Source organism: Psittacula echo (genome assembly GCF_963264785.1).
Source record: "Psittacula echo genome assembly, chromosome: 3".
Lineage (NCBI taxonomy): Eukaryota > Metazoa > Chordata > Aves > Psittaciformes > Psittacidae > Psittacula > Psittacula echo.
The window spans coordinates 102,115,558-102,132,710 of record NC_137736.1 but is presented as its reverse complement, the minus strand read 5'-3'; the positions used below and the strand labels follow the sequence as shown (position 1 = coordinate 102,132,710).

Sequence of the window (17,153 nt, the reverse complement as noted above, 5' to 3'; positions counted from 1 at the left end):
GTAACACATATCCTTCAGTCAATAGAAATGAAGATGAAGTGACATGGACAATACTATTAACTATATATGTTCTTTATAGAACTAATACTTTTATAAAACTATTTTAATAAATAATATATCAACAGAGTAACTGGAGTCAGTTCTTCACTGTAGCACAGTATTACCTTTACATGTTTGTTTCATTCTATTAGGAAATAAGCAAATAAATAAAAAAAAAACCCACTGTAACACAGTGCTCATTTTTACATTTCAAAAGCAGTCTAAAAAAATCTGAGGTCCAAATTGAATCCCCATTCTGAGATCAGTAGGTGGTTTAGTATACGTTACATAGAAAAATATGTGATTTGTCATCTAGAAATGAAAGCTGACAAAGGAAAATTATTTCCTTTTTGGCTGACATGGAAGTTATGCTGTAACACAAAAAACTATCCCCAATACCATTCTCTAACAGGGGACTGTTAAAGATCTTTCTGGGGGGCAGGCAGAAAAAGAGAATGGTTAACATAAACTTTCTTAGTAAAACATGGCCGGATTCTTTGTTGTGCTGGGTTTTACTGCCATTGCAGCCAAGCTGGTAAGAAATGTTAGCTCTGAGGTCTGATGCTTTGTCATACACATTTACCAGTGGTTGTGCTCCAGTTCAACAAGAATTGAGCCAAATTACTTTTCATTTCTCTAGAACATTTTACTTTTATATTTTACACATTTTCCCAGATATTTAATGAAACCCCAAGCTCTTCTAGTTATTTTAACTTCAAATTTAGATGTCAAAATTCTCTATCTACTGGTTGTGAAAGCATGTTTGCTTGGCCATAATGACAGATTCAAGTCCCAGCCTCATTAAGCAGACTCCTAAATTTGGTAGATTGTTTCTCCCTTTAGAGACATCACTGCATATTCTTTTCTGTATCCCCCTCCAAAGAATACTTTTATGGATCTCAGCACTCTCTCTGTGAGGTCTGTCTCATTAAGAAAAATAACATTCAATTGCAATTTAAATGCTTTAATGCTATTGACTGGATCAGCACTACATTTTCCTTTCTAAAAGCTAGGGACCGTGTTCTGGACTCCTTTGGGTATAGTTATACTGTTTGTTTTCTGCCTCAGGCCAGAAACCCTGATCTTTGTGCCAATTTCTGTGAATCTTCTCAGGTCCATCCTCTCTAAGTCTAGTGCCAACTGGAGCAGACCATTATTATAATCATGATTCTTACTGGACCCAAACCACTGGGTTAACTGTTCCTGTACTCTGCAGCTGTGTCATTAAGGGACCTACTCAGCTCATTTGGGATCAGAGCACCAGAGCACACCAGCTTGTATATTGCAAGGGTGACCTTCTTCAGATCAGGTCCCTATAGCAAAACAAATTCACAGCATAGATGCCTTCACCATAAAATCCAGCTTTGACGCTGCTCTCACCAGGAACAGCATACAATGCCATTTTTAAAAATTGTAATTATCCTATTTTTTAACTCCAAATATGAGGAGGAAGAAAACAAAAGAAAAAGAAAACATAAAAGTGAAGACTGAAATGCTTCATTAAAAGGATTAATGAACATTATTATAAAAACAACATTTCAATTTGTAATTTTAACATTTAAAATTTCCTTCTGCCACATCAACACAAACAGAAGCTCTTTGTTTGATTCATTGCTCCTTCTCAATAAAATTAATCAGCACAGAGAAAACTATTAAATATCTATTAAATAAGACTTATCTATAATTGCAGTGATTCTTTTTAATTTCTTAGAAAAGACAACGGCAACTGAAACTAGAATGCAGTTCGTTGGAATCAGCTATGCATAAATAGCCTTGTTAGACTTCCCAGTGGTAAAGAAAAGTGAATCAGTTTTGGGGTTTTGGGATGAGCGTGTAAAATAGCTCCAAACTTCAGGACTGGGATGCTGGCACAATACCTCTGGTTCCCATTCTAGGTAAGTATTAGACTCACCACAATACAAAACAGTTTTGTAGGGGAAAACAATTAAAGAATCCCTTTAATTGTAAGTATCTGCAGATATAACACAGCATGAACTTGCTTCTGTTATATTGCATCCCTATTTTTCCACACCTAGCTGGTGTATTTCCGTGCATAGCAAACAAAAAATATGACTGATATTTCTATGCTAAATCCTGTGCTTGGGACAGAATAACCCTGTGCAACAGCAACTGTACAGGGTGGAATTCACCGTTTAGGAAGTAGCTTTGTAGAAAAGACCTGGGGAAACTGGTGAGTAAGAAGCTGAATATGACTGGGCCTATGCAGTACAAAAGTATAGCCCAAGCTGCAGTAGCCAAAGTATAGCAAACATGTCAAGGAGGGTGGTAATTCCCTTCTCTTTGGCACTTGTGGGACTACATGTGGAATGCTGTGTCCTGTTTTGGGTCCCTTATTACAACAGAGGTATGAGCAAACTGGAGTCCATCAGGGCACCTCCAAGAGGTTACAGGGCTGCCTCCATGATGCACAGGAACAGAAGAAGGGAGTTGCATGTACTCACTCAAAAAGAGACTCATAGTGGGAACTCACAGTTATCTTACAGAAATGGAAGGGAGGGTATGGACAGAAGCAGACTTTTCTCAGGACCACAATGAAACGATGAGGATGATCACAAGCTGCATCACAGGAAGTTCTAGTTTGATCTAAGGAAAATATTCATCCTCACAGAGAGTAGTTAAGCACTGACACAGGTTGTCCAGGACAGATGCAGAATCTTCATTCCTGTAATTATTTAAAACTTGGCAGGGCAATTTTCTCAGCAACCTGATTAATCTTCAGTATTAGCCCAGTTTTGACCAGCAGGTTGGACTGAATGATCTTGAGACATAGTTTTCAACCAATTATTTTATATGATCCTAAAACCAATTAAAACATTAAGCATTAAACCAGTCAGTGTTTCCTGGTGCAGCAAAATTTTTATTAAGAGCCACAGTAATTGTTTTTATGGGTTTGAATTTATTTATTTAGGTTTGAATTACTTCTCTATGAATACAAGGTATTACTAAAATCTTTTTCACCATTGGCTATTCCCTTTCAAAAAAGGCAGAGCCTGTCTCATATCATTGAACCAAATTTTTGCCAAACAATACATAATACCATTTCAGCTGTTCCAAACATTTGTGCTATCATAATCTAGGCATCACATGTGATGGAAAAGACATAACAGTCAAAATATTTGCTTAGGTCTCTGTCACTTCAATCTTATTATTCCCATAGCAGTCTTCAGATAGCTCTGACACCAAGTTTGCTGTCTGCACCAATAGTTTCTACAAAATAAACTAATTGATAAGGGAATAGTGGCTGATCATTCTCCCAGTATTCATTCTAACACGGAATAAATTGACACTATAAACACATTTTGTTTATAATCTCAAAACTCCAAGTTCATTTTAGGACACTAAAATCAATATATATTCTAAGCAACTTCTTCAGGTAGAAATCACATATATTGTTCATAGCATACAGACCATGTAAATAATGTTATCAACTCAAACTGACTCAGAACTAAATAGCCACTTGAATAAAGAATAGTCTCTTGTCAGTCACAGGCACTGCAAAAGCAAAATCCCCGCACCTCTGGAATAGCGAGCAGTTATCAGTGCATGTTTCTTACATCCAAGCTGGTTTTGTATTCTGTATTGGTAAGGCTTCTGTGCACTAACTGGTAAGCCAGAAGTGGTTAGGATCTGTTAGTTACAATCCCACTATACGACAGAATCAATTAATTCCCTCACATCCAGCTCACTGTACCACTTTGTCTACTTTTGTAGCTGCCATGTTGCTAGAAAGTTACAAATTAATAAACCAACCTTTCAAAATTCATGAGAGAGCTGCAAATATGTTGAAAGCAACTGAAGCACAGAATGCAGTGTGAGTTTAATTGGTGAAAAATTATCTGGCCACCCTGTTCCTCATTTGTGCTGTTTGTTGCAGAGGCCAAACAAGGTAAAGACATTCTTGGCTTCATTTTGTCTTATTGAACATCTTTTCAGATTTGAGCATGATATTAAGCTATGTGGAAGAAACCTGACTACAAAATTTTTCCTTCCATTTTTTTTTTTTTTTTCCCCCTGTGTTTTCAGGCTCTTTGGCTGTTTCTGTGAAGAGAAACCTCGGAGCAGTGACATTTTGTCATATTATTTAGGTTTATTTTCCCTGTAAAAGCAATGGTAATCACCTTCCATCAGCACCAGGAAAATTTAGGTTTCCCTTTGTTAGCTTAGCTTTATAAGGTACCATCCTGCGTCCTGATGTGAATGATGGAGATGATCATAATTGTTCTTGACTCCAAGCTTATGCTGTTCTAGCCAAGTGATATGATAGCCAACAACAGAGTCATGTTGATCTCCAAGGTTTCCCACTTTCTTTGTAAGTAACTGTTTATTATGTGAAGCTTGTGTAGAACTGAAGATGCCAAAGTTCCCCAAAATCAGTGTAAATCCAGTTTTTGGAAAGCATAACACTCATTTGAAGGCTGACCGAATATAAAATAAGAGGGATGAGGGAAAAACAAAAACAGAGTGATACAAAGGCATTCAAATGAAATAAAGCAATAAACTGCATATTTTTTTCTTTAAAGTTCTCTACTAACATGTTGTATGAAGGTCTGGCTTTGTAGTTATGTTAATACTTAGGAGCAGAATGTATATAGTCACTCAATCTGCTTTTCTTTCTCTTCAAATACTTTAACTTTTTTCATCTTTAAATTTCTCTCCTTTAATTTGGCTGTGCTTATCTGAGAATGTTAAAGGCTGAGAAATCAGATCAATCACCCAGTTCCTGCATAAAAACTAAGCTGAAATGATAGGTCTTTGGCAGTGATGCTCAGTGAGCATCATTCTGTGACCATGTGCAAAATAAATGCATGTGAAACTATACAGATGCATCAATTCTATCAGTCAAATGTGGCCTTCATGAACCTTCTTTCTGGCATTTACAGATGATGTTTTTCAGTTTTTTCATTATTTTTACAATCCACTTTTCTTCACAGTTTTCCCTTAAATGAGTTCAGAGGCACTGCTCTTGAATGGCCAGTTCTCAGCCACTGTGTACAGCTTCTGTGTTTTAAACACAGAATACAAATCTCAGGAAGAATTGCAAGGGGTATAATTGCTTGCTCAGAAGCCTTGCTCTATGAAAGAATTACTTAAGAATAGTTTGTAGTTGAAGAAAATTACCTTGTCTTGTGAACAAACCTGAGAAATACTGTGATTTCCCATAATGGGAAGAGACCTACACCAGCTGTTAATGCAATTCTGTATATCCAGCATCTGCCAGCCTGAAGAAATAACAACAGGCCTTGGATAATTCTTTCCGCTTATGAAGTTCTGCTATTTGTGGCAAAACATAGTTTGGCATATCATATGAAATCCTGGAACTACTCTCAGTGTTCTCAAACAGAGATGCCTGAACACTGCTGTTTTCTTTCGTGGTGAAGAACCAGAGCAGTGAATCAATAAAGAGCCTTTTTTACTTCAGTTTTACATATGTGTCACATTTAGGGATGTTCAGTCTACACCTAAACTGAAGAAATCAAACAGTGACTGAGTCTGGGCACTGGACTCCAGTCATTTCCACTACCTATTTTCTCTTGCCCGGTTCTACTTTTGAACTCTCCAGCCCACTCTATGAAAAGTGAATCTGAAACTTGCTGTAGCATGTCTGCATACATTCCTGTAAACAGGTTCATCTATTTCAGCTTAAGGGGCTTTTTAAGTTCTCAGAACAACAGAATATCAAGACTTTAAAAAATTCGCTTTGGCCCAATGTTACCTACCTTCCAGAAATTATATGCTATTCTTGAAGGACTTTACCTTCTTTTTTAGCTTGTACAACACATCTAGTTATCCCATGTTTCCTCTGCAAGAAGTTTAATTAACACAGGTAGTGACAAAAATTATTTTGCTTTTAGATGGCCTGAGTTGCTGTTGGAGATGGCTGTTTCCTCCCATTGACTATGAAGGAGCCCAAGGCTTGGCTGCTGACACTGGTACCTTAGTTGAGTACCTGTGGTTATGTGGAATGAGTCAGGGACTCATAAACAAACACACTACAGGAATGGCTATTTTTATTTTCTTTCTGCACACTATTAAGAAGGTAGAAAAAAGAGTCTAAGCCTTGAACTGATTGTATTGATAATGTGTCAAACCTTTTTTACCTTCTATTAGACTTTCAGCTTGTCTTAATGTCAAACACTGTGTAATTGAGTCATGTCTTTTTGTGAACCATAATGGAGCTGCTAATGAAGCCCTTAAGGTTAGCTATTTAAAACAACTTCTAATTTAAATGACTACATTACCTTGGTAATTAAATATTATTATCTTTTCTGCACAGCAGGCAGAGTAAAATGTTTACTTTTCCTCTTCATCCACCTAAAAAGCCTAACGAGCTTGATCCTGTACTTGAGCAAAAGAGCATAGACATGCTGCATTGGTCTTTCTCTCCCACAGATGTTAAGGACCCTCACATCTTTTTCAATATTATTCAGGAAAGAAACACATTCAAAGCATAAAACCTATGATTTGATGTAATAGAGAACATGCCAGAGCATGTTGAGCTTTGATTTCTTTCTTCTCTTATTCATATGCATTCACCTTTGGCTGTCCCCTGATGTTCAAAGCATTCTGCAAAATCCTTCATTCCTAAGTCCTTGCTTGTTTGCAAGGACTTGCTAAGAACTGAGCCTATTTTATCCCTAGCAAAAAAGTTTCTGCTTTCTTAAAATATTTCCTCAAATGTCTTATTTTTCAAAATATCTCAACAACCATTTATTTAGCCTTTTGCCTTGCTAAAATTTTGCATCTTTTACTAGAGAAGTATTTTATATGAGTACAATAATGGAAATAGTAAATATCAAATTAGAATGGCAGGACCAGAATTAAAGAAAAAAGGTTTTTTAAAAAAGCATAAAACACACTATTTGGAGAGTCCACAGAGATTACAGAATTCAAGCCAAGAATGAAATTGAAAGCTGAGTGGATATACTGATGGAGAAGAATAGAGAGGAGGCAAAGAAACGCAGAGACTTCAGTAGCTGGCACCGCAGAGACTTCAGTAGCTGGCACCCTCAACTACTGCTATTGCAATGCTATGTACTGCTATTGCGATGCTATGTACTGCTATTGTGATGCTATGTGATGCTATTCAGCCACATTTACAGAGGACAGGGAAATTCACCTCCAGAATGGACACAAAGTTGTATGGAGCTGTAAAAGAGTAGTGATAAATCACTGGATAGTAAAGAAACTAGTAAAGATAGTAAAGAAAAGTCCTTACCAAATCACACATCTGTGTGACATGTTCCCTAAAGAACACTGCCTGTTGCTGTTGTATATGGTATTGAGAAGCAAATGACCATAAAAAATAGCGATGCTAAAAGCATTTTCCTTGATGACAACATTTCAAAGAACCTCTGAATGTTGCAAAACTGGACACCCAAGTTGAAATAAATTCCATTATAACTTTAGCTATAGAAAATGAAGTCTAAGACAGTCATCAGGACCTCTCTTCACCAGCCAATGGTTGTTGCAAATGGTAAATAATCTCATTATGAACATATATGAATAAAATTATATTCTAGAAGTGCCTATTCTTCTCCCTGATGACTAACATAGAAGAGGGATGCAGTCTGATGTTGAAACACCTAAATTTAGACATAAGTAGTGTGCCTTACTCCACTATGCTCCCATCATCCATGACTATCTAGTTAATACAGTCAATGGATCCTAGGGAGAAATTACTTTACATCTGGAAATGTAATTGTTACCTACATGCAGAAATCTAGTGCTGTTTCAGATGTCCTGAAGTATGCTAGCCTGTGGTTCCTTGTCTAGAACAGCACATATTCCCCGTAGGTATTGTGCCATACCTATCAGCTCTGCTTATTCATCTCAGATAGGTTGTCTGAAATAACATTTGTCAGCCGTGCTTAGGAAACTAAATTGATCACTGGTGTCTGTTCAGCTGAATCATGCTCTAAGACCCATTGATTATAAACTAGCGAGTCCAAAAGCAGCTTATCCACCTAGCTGACCTATAAACAACAGGTAGACCTTAAAGAAGTTTCATTTCCTACATCTTTCCTGCCATTTGACATGGCCAAGTATATCCAAGTAATCTGTACAAAGCTGAGATACATGACACAGGAAATATGCATTATTGCAGAAAGGAAAACTGTTGATCTATTGAATCCCTGAAATATCTTCTAATGTGGAGTGTGCAGGATGTGATGTGTACAGGAACAGTCTGCAGCTTCAGTTCTTCGGGGACTGCTAAGCATTTGCCTAAGCAGTTACATATCACATAAGCAGATCAGTTCCTGAGTGTGTCTGCAAAGCATGACATGCATCACGTATAACCTGCTAAATAATCTACTTCCATTATTGTGAGATCAAATTTAATAAAAATGTAACTGAAAAAAATATACAATTCTCTCTGTTTACTGTGGTTCAGCATGCCATCGCACTGCTTTTAAAGTTAGGACCTGCAAATTTAGCACAATATAAATGTAAGTGAAATTACCCTGAGTTAAGCAACATAGAAGTAGAAGAAAGACTGCTTACAGTCTATATTCATTAGTGACAGTAATGAAATAAAACTGATTTATTGGGGGCTGGAACTAGATGATCTTAAGGTCCTTTCCAACCCTAACTATTCTATGATTCTATTTAGACAACAAAACTGGAAAGCTTTTCATAATCTTTTAGTAAAAACTCAGCATGCACTTTTTTCCCCTCAATCCTTCCTTCAGTCCCCATGACAGTACTTAGCAGATATTGATGTATTGTTTTCCAGACAACTGAATAGCACTTTCTTCTGTAATTTTGCCCTCAAAAGGCATAATCCTTACTTTGTTGCCATGTTTTAAAATAAAGTTATGAATTTATTTTAATGTAAAAAAATGAATGACACTGTATTCACAGAAGCAAAGAAAAATTCCCTTTCTTATCCCAAGAAGACATTCTCAAATATAAACTTCAAAAAGCTCTCAAAATTTCATTGAAGCATAAGAAATAGAGCAGTTCTATTGCGGATCTAAGCAGGAAATTTATGAAGCAACACAAAAGCATAAAGCTTTACTATTTTACTCTTGATAGCTAAGGCCTACAACAAAAACGAGGGGTAAAGAGGGAAGAGAAGATTGCACTGTGGACATCTGGTAGAGTAAAGAGCAGGTAGATTAAAAGTACCAGCAGATAGGCCTAAAGCAAGATTGTTTTGGCTGTCTTATTTAATTATTCAATAAACATTTATTTTAATGGAGGGCATCCTGCAAAGAAGTGGAAAAAAATCACACTCCAGCAGCATACAGAAGTTTCAGCCAGCATGTTCAAATATGCCTTGGTTAAGCAATCACTCTAACCTGGGCCAATTGAACCTATCACAGGCATGGAAAGGTTAGATCTTGGACAGGTCAGAAGGCTTTGTGTAAGAGCTTCCTACAAGATAAGTGACACAGGAGGGGTTGCTTGAGAGAGTTCTGGGAGCTAGGAAACACTAAAAATAGAAAGGGGTTAAATACTTCTTTATGAGTTAGATGCCTGTATGAGCAAGGACAGTTAATAAATCTGAAAAAATACTAAGTATTTGAAACTCTTGGGCTTTGCCAAAACGACTTGCAGTGAGGAGTGAAGCACAGAGGCTTCTGCAGCTATGGCAGAAGGTGTGGTGAGCATGAAGGACAAGCTGCACAAGGAAAAGGGATGGAAGCAGCGAGGAATGGATAACGGAGGCCACAGGAGGAATGGCGGCAACTCACATATGCAAATCCCACCACAGCCCAGTCTCGGGCTCATCACCCAGTAAAACTAATTAACCTCAGCTGTGGGTTATACGCTCTTGGAGGGGTGGGAGGAAGAACAATCAGATCCCCAGCAAGTATATGGAGGGAGGAAAGAGGCCTGTAAATTCCTATAGCTACAGATTAACATTCAAAATGAAATAATGTGCACTACCTTATTTATTCACCTTGTTCAAGATTTTTTCTCTAAAATATTGTTTGATAACAAAATGTATTGTTATTGTAAGCAGAAAAAAAATAATTTGTGGTGCTAAATATACCCCAGTTTTGTAGGGAAGCTTGTAGTGCATTAGTAGTGCCTCCTTCAAACTGAAAGCCAGCTTGTGTTGCTGCCAGTCACATTTTAACAGAAGGGCTGTGCACTGCTGGTTAGGGATATGCACTGCTGGTTGTTCCTGCTTGAGGCAAACATCCCAGCAACATTTCTTTTAAGGAAGATGCAGAAATGGAACTGAGAGGTTTGCAATGTACTTCATTAACAGCAAGCCTTCTCTTTGAGTTAATTACTTCTAGCAAGTGTTCAAAATAAAAAGACCTTGGTGTCAGTTCATTAATAGTTTAACTAGAACCATGATGAGAGAATTGCAACTTTTGTGCAGCATACAGCATTCAAAGGTTATTGATGCCTTCTGAGACATCATTAAAAAGTTAGTGCTAAAATCTCTCTTACCACAGGGTAGAAATTGCAGTTGATACAGTAAGTTGCCTAACTTGTATCTACATTTTCAATGTCTAGTGAAATAATTCCTATAATTGAAGTGCCCTGTTTCCTTGCCCAGCCAAGGCAGTAGAGAGAAGCATCTCTGGAGTTAACTTAGATGTCTTATCTTGAATAGACAAGATCTCTCACTGTACATACCTCTCTGTCTTTTGTCTATATAAGGCATTTGCTCATATACTTTAGGATTGCTTCAACAGAATTAAATGATGTATTAAGCAGATGTGCTCCCACCCTGTGACTATAAAGAACATTTTTTTCTAGCAGCAATAAGCACAGCTACCACAGAGACACAACACTTCATTTAGTTCTGAAGTCCTGCTTGACTAACCTAATCTCCTTCCATGACGAGGTGACCTGCTTAGCGGACAAGGGAAAGGTTGTGACATGGTTTAGTGTGAGGTGTCCCTGCCCATGGCAGGGGGGTTGGAACTCGATGACTTTAAGGTTCTTTCCAACCCTGACTGTTCTATGATTCTATAATGTTGTCTACCTAGACTTTAGTAGAGCCTTTGATACTGTTTCCCACAGCAGAAACTCACTGCTCATGGCTTGGACAGCTGTATTCTTTGGTGGGTAAAAAACCTGCCTGGATGGTCAGGCCCAAAGAGTGATGGTGAATGGAATAAAATTCAGTTGATAGCCGGTCGTAAGTGGTGTTCCCCAGGGCTCAGTACCAGAGCAAGATCTGTTTAATACCTTTATCAAGGATCTGGACAAGAGGATTGAGTGTACCCTCAGTAAATTTGCAGACAACACAAGTTGGGTGGGAGTGTTGATCTGCTAGAGAGTAGGGAGGAGCAATGAAGCTAATGAAGAGTCTAGAGCATGAGTCAGATGAGGGGCAGCTGAGGGAACTGAGGTTGTTCAGCCTGGAGAAAAGGAAGCTCAGAGGGAACTTTATTGCTCTCTATAAGTACATGCAAGAAGGTTGTAGTGATGTAGGAGTTAGTCTCTTCTCTCAGGTAGCAGCACAAGAGGAAATGGTTTCAAGTTGTGCTAGGGGATGTTTGGATTGGATATTAGGAAAAACTTCTTCACCAAAATGGTTGTCAAGGCATTGGAACAGGCTGCCTAGGTATGTGGCTGAGTCCCATACCTGAAAGTATTTAAAAGATGTGGCACTTAAGGACATGGTTTAATGGTGGGCTTGGTAATGTTAGGTAAATAATTTAACTCAATGATTTTAAAGGCCTTTTCCTACCTAAACAATTCTATGACCGTATGATGAATCAGAGCAAGTTTTCAAGTATGTGTATCAGATAAGCTACTTACATAATTTATGCTATTTAACAATCCGTGGAGACTTTATCTATAAACAGAGACTTTTATATGATTTACAAAGCAAACATATGACCTGTTTCAGAGTACCTGGCTCTTGCCTGGAAAAATGTTTATCAAACTGTTTGAATGCTATGGTTAAGAGTCTACAGAAATGGGTCTTTTGGAGACATGAACCCAAATGTGCATACATCACCCCCCCCAGTTATGTGATTCATAGACTAAACGCATGTTCCTTTCATGTTAAAAATGTCCAAATATTATCAGAATCCATTTTCTGTGGGGTTTTGTCATTTTTTATATGGACACTTCTAACCTTCCCATACTTTTGAGAAATATTCACTAAGACACTGACTTGTTAACACATGGCAGCTGTGTTTGTGTTTATCTTGCAAGTGTGGCTGACTCTTAGATGTTATGTTTCCAAAGTAATTCCTGCTTGCAAGGGTCAGTAGGTAAGGTTTTGCATCTGAAATACTTTTGATGAGAAATTCATTATAATGGCTATTAAAATTACTCAAAATCAATCTGAAGTTCTAAAGTAAAATTCTGCTATCTGAGACAGTCATAAAGTTTGACTTAGGCTCTTAAACTATATTACTGCCAGAGGAGATTTGCAGAAATTTGCAGCATTTTCAGACATATTTCATATTCCATATCCAAATAAAAAGCCAACATTCCTAGCAAAATGGCAGTTTAAACATTAAAAAACAAACATTACTAAGAACATGGTAACTTTTTGTTTCAGTACACACTCAATTTTGATAAGGAAGATTTTCTTCTTTCTATTGCATCTATTCTGCTTTGTAAAATAATATGACATGGATGATATTAGATATCAGCATTACATTGTCAAAAACGTTAAAGTCCAAGTGAAGTAAGAAGAAACCATGGTCAAAATGGTTTACTTTATTGAAATGAAGTTTGCAGATATTAACATGAAATTACAGATTTGAAATGATTTGACATGTTTTCATTGAGAATTTCACTGAATTCGTGACATTATTCTGAAACATTTCTATTTCATTGATGCTGTATTTTGCATAGAAAACCAGTGAAGAACTGATGATTGCATTTTGAAAAGTCCTCTTTTGAGCAGAAAGAAACAGATGGCTTTTATTATCAGTAACAAGTTTTTTTATCCTGCAGCACCATTTTCCTAGAAAACAAGAATTGCTTTATGAAATGTGACTATTGTATTATTATATTTAACAAATTAATAATTTAGTGATTTATATCAGTAATCATTGCTGTGTGGCTTATGTGAACATAAATGTTTATGTTAAAAACTGCTGATCCATGATGAGTTTTTCCTATATGGGGGAGTCTTATCTCACTTCTTGTTTGCCTCCAAATATGTGAGTAAGCTAGTCTGAAGCTGATTTCCCTGAAATATTTTACCTGAAATTCTTATTAATAAATCCTGTACTTTTGTTAAATTTAACAAAATTTAACAAAAAAAATTAAAATTACCTGTGTTAAATCGTTAAACCCACTCCCTATTTCACTCTGCCTCTTTGTCAGTTCAGACTCTGCAGGTGCTAACCTCATAAAACTACAGCATATCCCTGGGAAGCGGGAACTGCTAGAAGATCAACCAGAGGTATTTGGGAGAGTTTTAGTAGTTAAGAAACTGAATTTTTTGGTAAACACTGATTTTTCAACTCTACAGAATGTACTGAAAAGAGAAATGAAAATTTAGATATAGTTCCATGTTCTAGGCAATTAATTGTAATAGCAATGTAAAAGGACACATGGTCCTATTTTACTTGTCCTCATTCTTCATTATTTTTGTTACTTTCAGCTGCAATTTCTAGTCTTAGACTGGATGTTCTGAACAACCAGACCTAATGGCTTACTCATTGAGCTCTGACCTCAGTTCCGGTATAGCATTACAATGTCCTTTGGTAATAGCATGAATAAAGATTGAGACGTAGATCATAAGAAGGGAAGGCAATGCATTCTTATCTGTTTTGCTCTTTTCTTGGTAGAGTTTGGGTTGGGGGTTTTTTTTACTATTTTGTGGGATCAAAAAAAAAACAAATCCGCTTTTGCTTCTGTCATAATAAAAAAGCTTTTGGTGGAGAACTGATTCTTGGTGGTCAAAACACATGGAGCAGAGGAAGTGAATCTATTCCCCCAACCAGTATTTTTAAACAGGTTAAATCCAAAATAATATATTAATGGCTAATTAAAATCCAGCCCACACCTTTTTCTACCTCTTTGAAAAAGAAAAGTGATAAATTCAACACAGAAAACAGGGTGTAATAGAGACAGTATTGAAGACCAAGACTTTTTTGCCTGACTAATGGGCCATTAAAGGACTGTTTGCAACCTCAACTGACCCAGCAGGGCTGGTCAGGATGCTTGTGCCTGGGATGGAGACCGAGGCTGGTGTTTCCACCTGACCTCCTGGCCAGGCTCCAGTGCCCAAGCAGGAAGAAGGAATCCCATGCCCTGGAAGCTGCTGGATTCAGTGGCTCTTGTAACATTGTTAACACAAGAAGTAGAAAGACCTGTCTTGCCTATTTTCATCATGATCCCTATGCATCAGGACAGCTAGAATCCAAGCATTTCTTATGCCTGAGGTAAGTTTCTTTGGAGCTGTACCTACCAGAATCGTGTTGTAAGAATCAGAAATAAACCAAATGATCATTTACAGTGGCTACTATTTGCTCCAACATCTAGCAGGGAATACATTCAGGTACACGAAATAAGCTATTAAAACTTGAATTTAGTTCAGGGAGATCCAAATGGTGGAAAATATTTATAGAAATGAAAGCTGCATGTAAAATATAAAATATCTGCTGATTTGGAATTGCTGCACTAAATCATTATTGCTTTAATGTTTGCTACTATGAAGAATCAACAAAGTGTGATCAGCTATATTAGTGCAATCTAATTAGACACAGGAATCAGATGCAACTATAAAAAAAAAAAAATCACCATACAGATGTCTCTAACTCAATTTAAGAAAATTCAGGCTTTGTATTTAGGTCTAGATAAAAAAAAAATAAAAAATGGAGAGGTCAGAATTTTATTTCAAAGCATGAATCCTTTGGAAAACAGAAGTCCAAGCCGGAATTTCTTAAATGTCTGTAGCACAGGACTGGCATTTCAAAAAATGGAAATAGTAGATGTTACGAAAAGTCTGGAATAGTACCATCTGAAAATAATTTATGAAGGCAGTGAATATGTTGCCTAGAACACTATACTATCAAATATAAAATTAGGCAACACATTTCCTGAAGGGAAAAAATGCTTATTAGAACACTTATGAAGTCAGAGGCCAATTGAGATGTTTTTCCAGCAGTACTTCAGTAGTTCCTTACCTTCATGATAACTTCTTAGCATTATCAAATTGCATTTCAAATGGACGACAGAATCATTACAGGTTTGGTTATTGTATCTGCAAACCTTTCTAAGGTACTTAATATATTAATGCATTTACTATTGTATTTTGCAGAACAGATATTTAGCAGTGATAGATAGACTAGTTCAATATAACACAGAGGATTCTTGAGCGTTTGCCATATTTTATATGAACAAGTAACACTTAATTATTAACAGCAGTTGTCGTGCCCACATACCTCCGAATTTCAGCTGATTTTGCATGTACAGGTTCCAATGAGATGATCAAACACATTCTGACATGACAATGAACAGGAATCAAATGAAGTTGTGGAAATATCAGGGGAACTGTCTTCCTAAGTCATTTTTTCTGTCTTGATTTTTTTGCTTCTACATACACATAAGAACTTGAGTATTTTTCAAAGAAATACAGACATTTTGTCATTCCAACTAAGTATCTATATAAGTGAAGCAAACTCATGAATTTTTAACTGTCATGGAAACCAATACCCATATAACTCCATTTTGGATTCTTTAGAAACAAAATGTCAAAAATCTGGGGAGTCATGCACTGTTACTGATTTTACGTTTCATTAACTATTTATAATAGCTATTTTTTGAAGTAATATCTCTCTAGAGGTTCCTGTAGTACTTTATAGGTGTTTAAACACATAGCCTCATTTTTCCATTGGACACAATTAAAGCTAATTTGAAGTATGCTGTATATATTTCTTATCCTATTATTGAAGAGCTCTTCAGAGCACAACTACTGGAGACTATGTCTATTCAGGTGCAAAAGAAAAAAGTTTCTTTGGATCTGTGCTATAACAGAACATTTTAAATTCTGATACTATCAAACTATAGCAGCCACTCAAATTCATCTAATTAAAAATATATAAAAAGACTCTGTAGGAAAAAAAAAAAAAGCAATCTGTCTCAGTTAAAAGGATGTATTTCAAGCTATTATCTATACATTACTACTACTAAATATGCTTAAATATTCTCCAGCACACTCACCTCTTTTTGACGGTACTTAATTGCCAGTTTCAATCTTGCAAGATCATTACCACTTTGTTCTTCTATCAAGCTATTATCATCTCTGTAATTAAGAATAATTTCCAATTCCCTGGAACTCCGTGTCTGATCCAGGAGATCTTTCGCAAACTGCTTACATTGCCTTGACAGTTCCTCATACTCTGACTTAAATTCATTTTCCACTTTACTCAGTTCCTGCAGTTCCCAGCTCAGCTGAAAAGCAGTAAGAAAAGGATCCTCACTGGACAGAGCAATCAATGAGGGGCTCGCAAGAGCCTTGTAGATATTAAGTCTGGATCGAGAGTGGCGGAGGCTATCCACATCTGAACTTGAGACACATTCAACGCAGTTACAGCGGACCTCATGTGGCCTGGGCACGGAGACTCCTTTCTGCACAAGGAGCTTTATGATTTCGTAATTGTTGGTGTGAGCAGCCAGAATAATGGGTGTGATGTCCGGTGTAAATTCTGAAAACTGCTTGTCCAGAAGCACTGGTGGCACCTGTGAAAAAAGGCAAAAAGCCTTACAGGCCTCTTCGTTGAACAAGAGCTATAGAAAATTATGCTACAAATAGTTTAGCAGGTAGTACACTTCCTGAGGGATCTTTGCTTCTGGACAGAGTTGAAGGAAACATTTTAAACATGACAATTCAATTAGCTAAGATAGCCTCTTTCCAGTTAATAAATTCCTATAAACAGGGTGTGATTTTTCATAAAACCTGTTTGTATGTAAAGAACCCACAGGCAATGATTCATTAGAGCAAATGATTAGGTAAACAAGGAAAAGTCAGACACTCCTGTCAGGTGCCTTGAAGTGCCAGCTATGAGTGAGACGGATACGCTTTCTTGTCTCTCAATGGTTAATCTCAGTTTTATAGGGAAGACACAATCTTGGGGGCATAATTGTGATTCCCTGTAGGAACAGGACACAGACAAGTTAGACAAAATAAAATGGGCCAGTAAAGGACA

The 17,153-nt window shown here is 36.9% G+C and overlaps 1 protein-coding gene across 1 annotated transcript in view; it reads right to left on the bottom strand.

The window, feature by feature from the left end:
- The window catches only part of TRPC4 (transient receptor potential cation channel subfamily C member 4), a gene marked incomplete at both ends in the record, with an annotated part of 89,418 nt that overhangs the window by 45,978 nt on the left and 26,287 nt on the right, over positions 1-17,153 (bottom strand). The window contains one exon of the mRNA XM_080613623.1: positions 16,168-16,686. Coding sequence (XP_080469749.1) covers positions 16,168-16,686 — 519 coding nt within the window. The remainder of the gene's footprint in view (positions 1-16,167; positions 16,687-17,153) is intronic.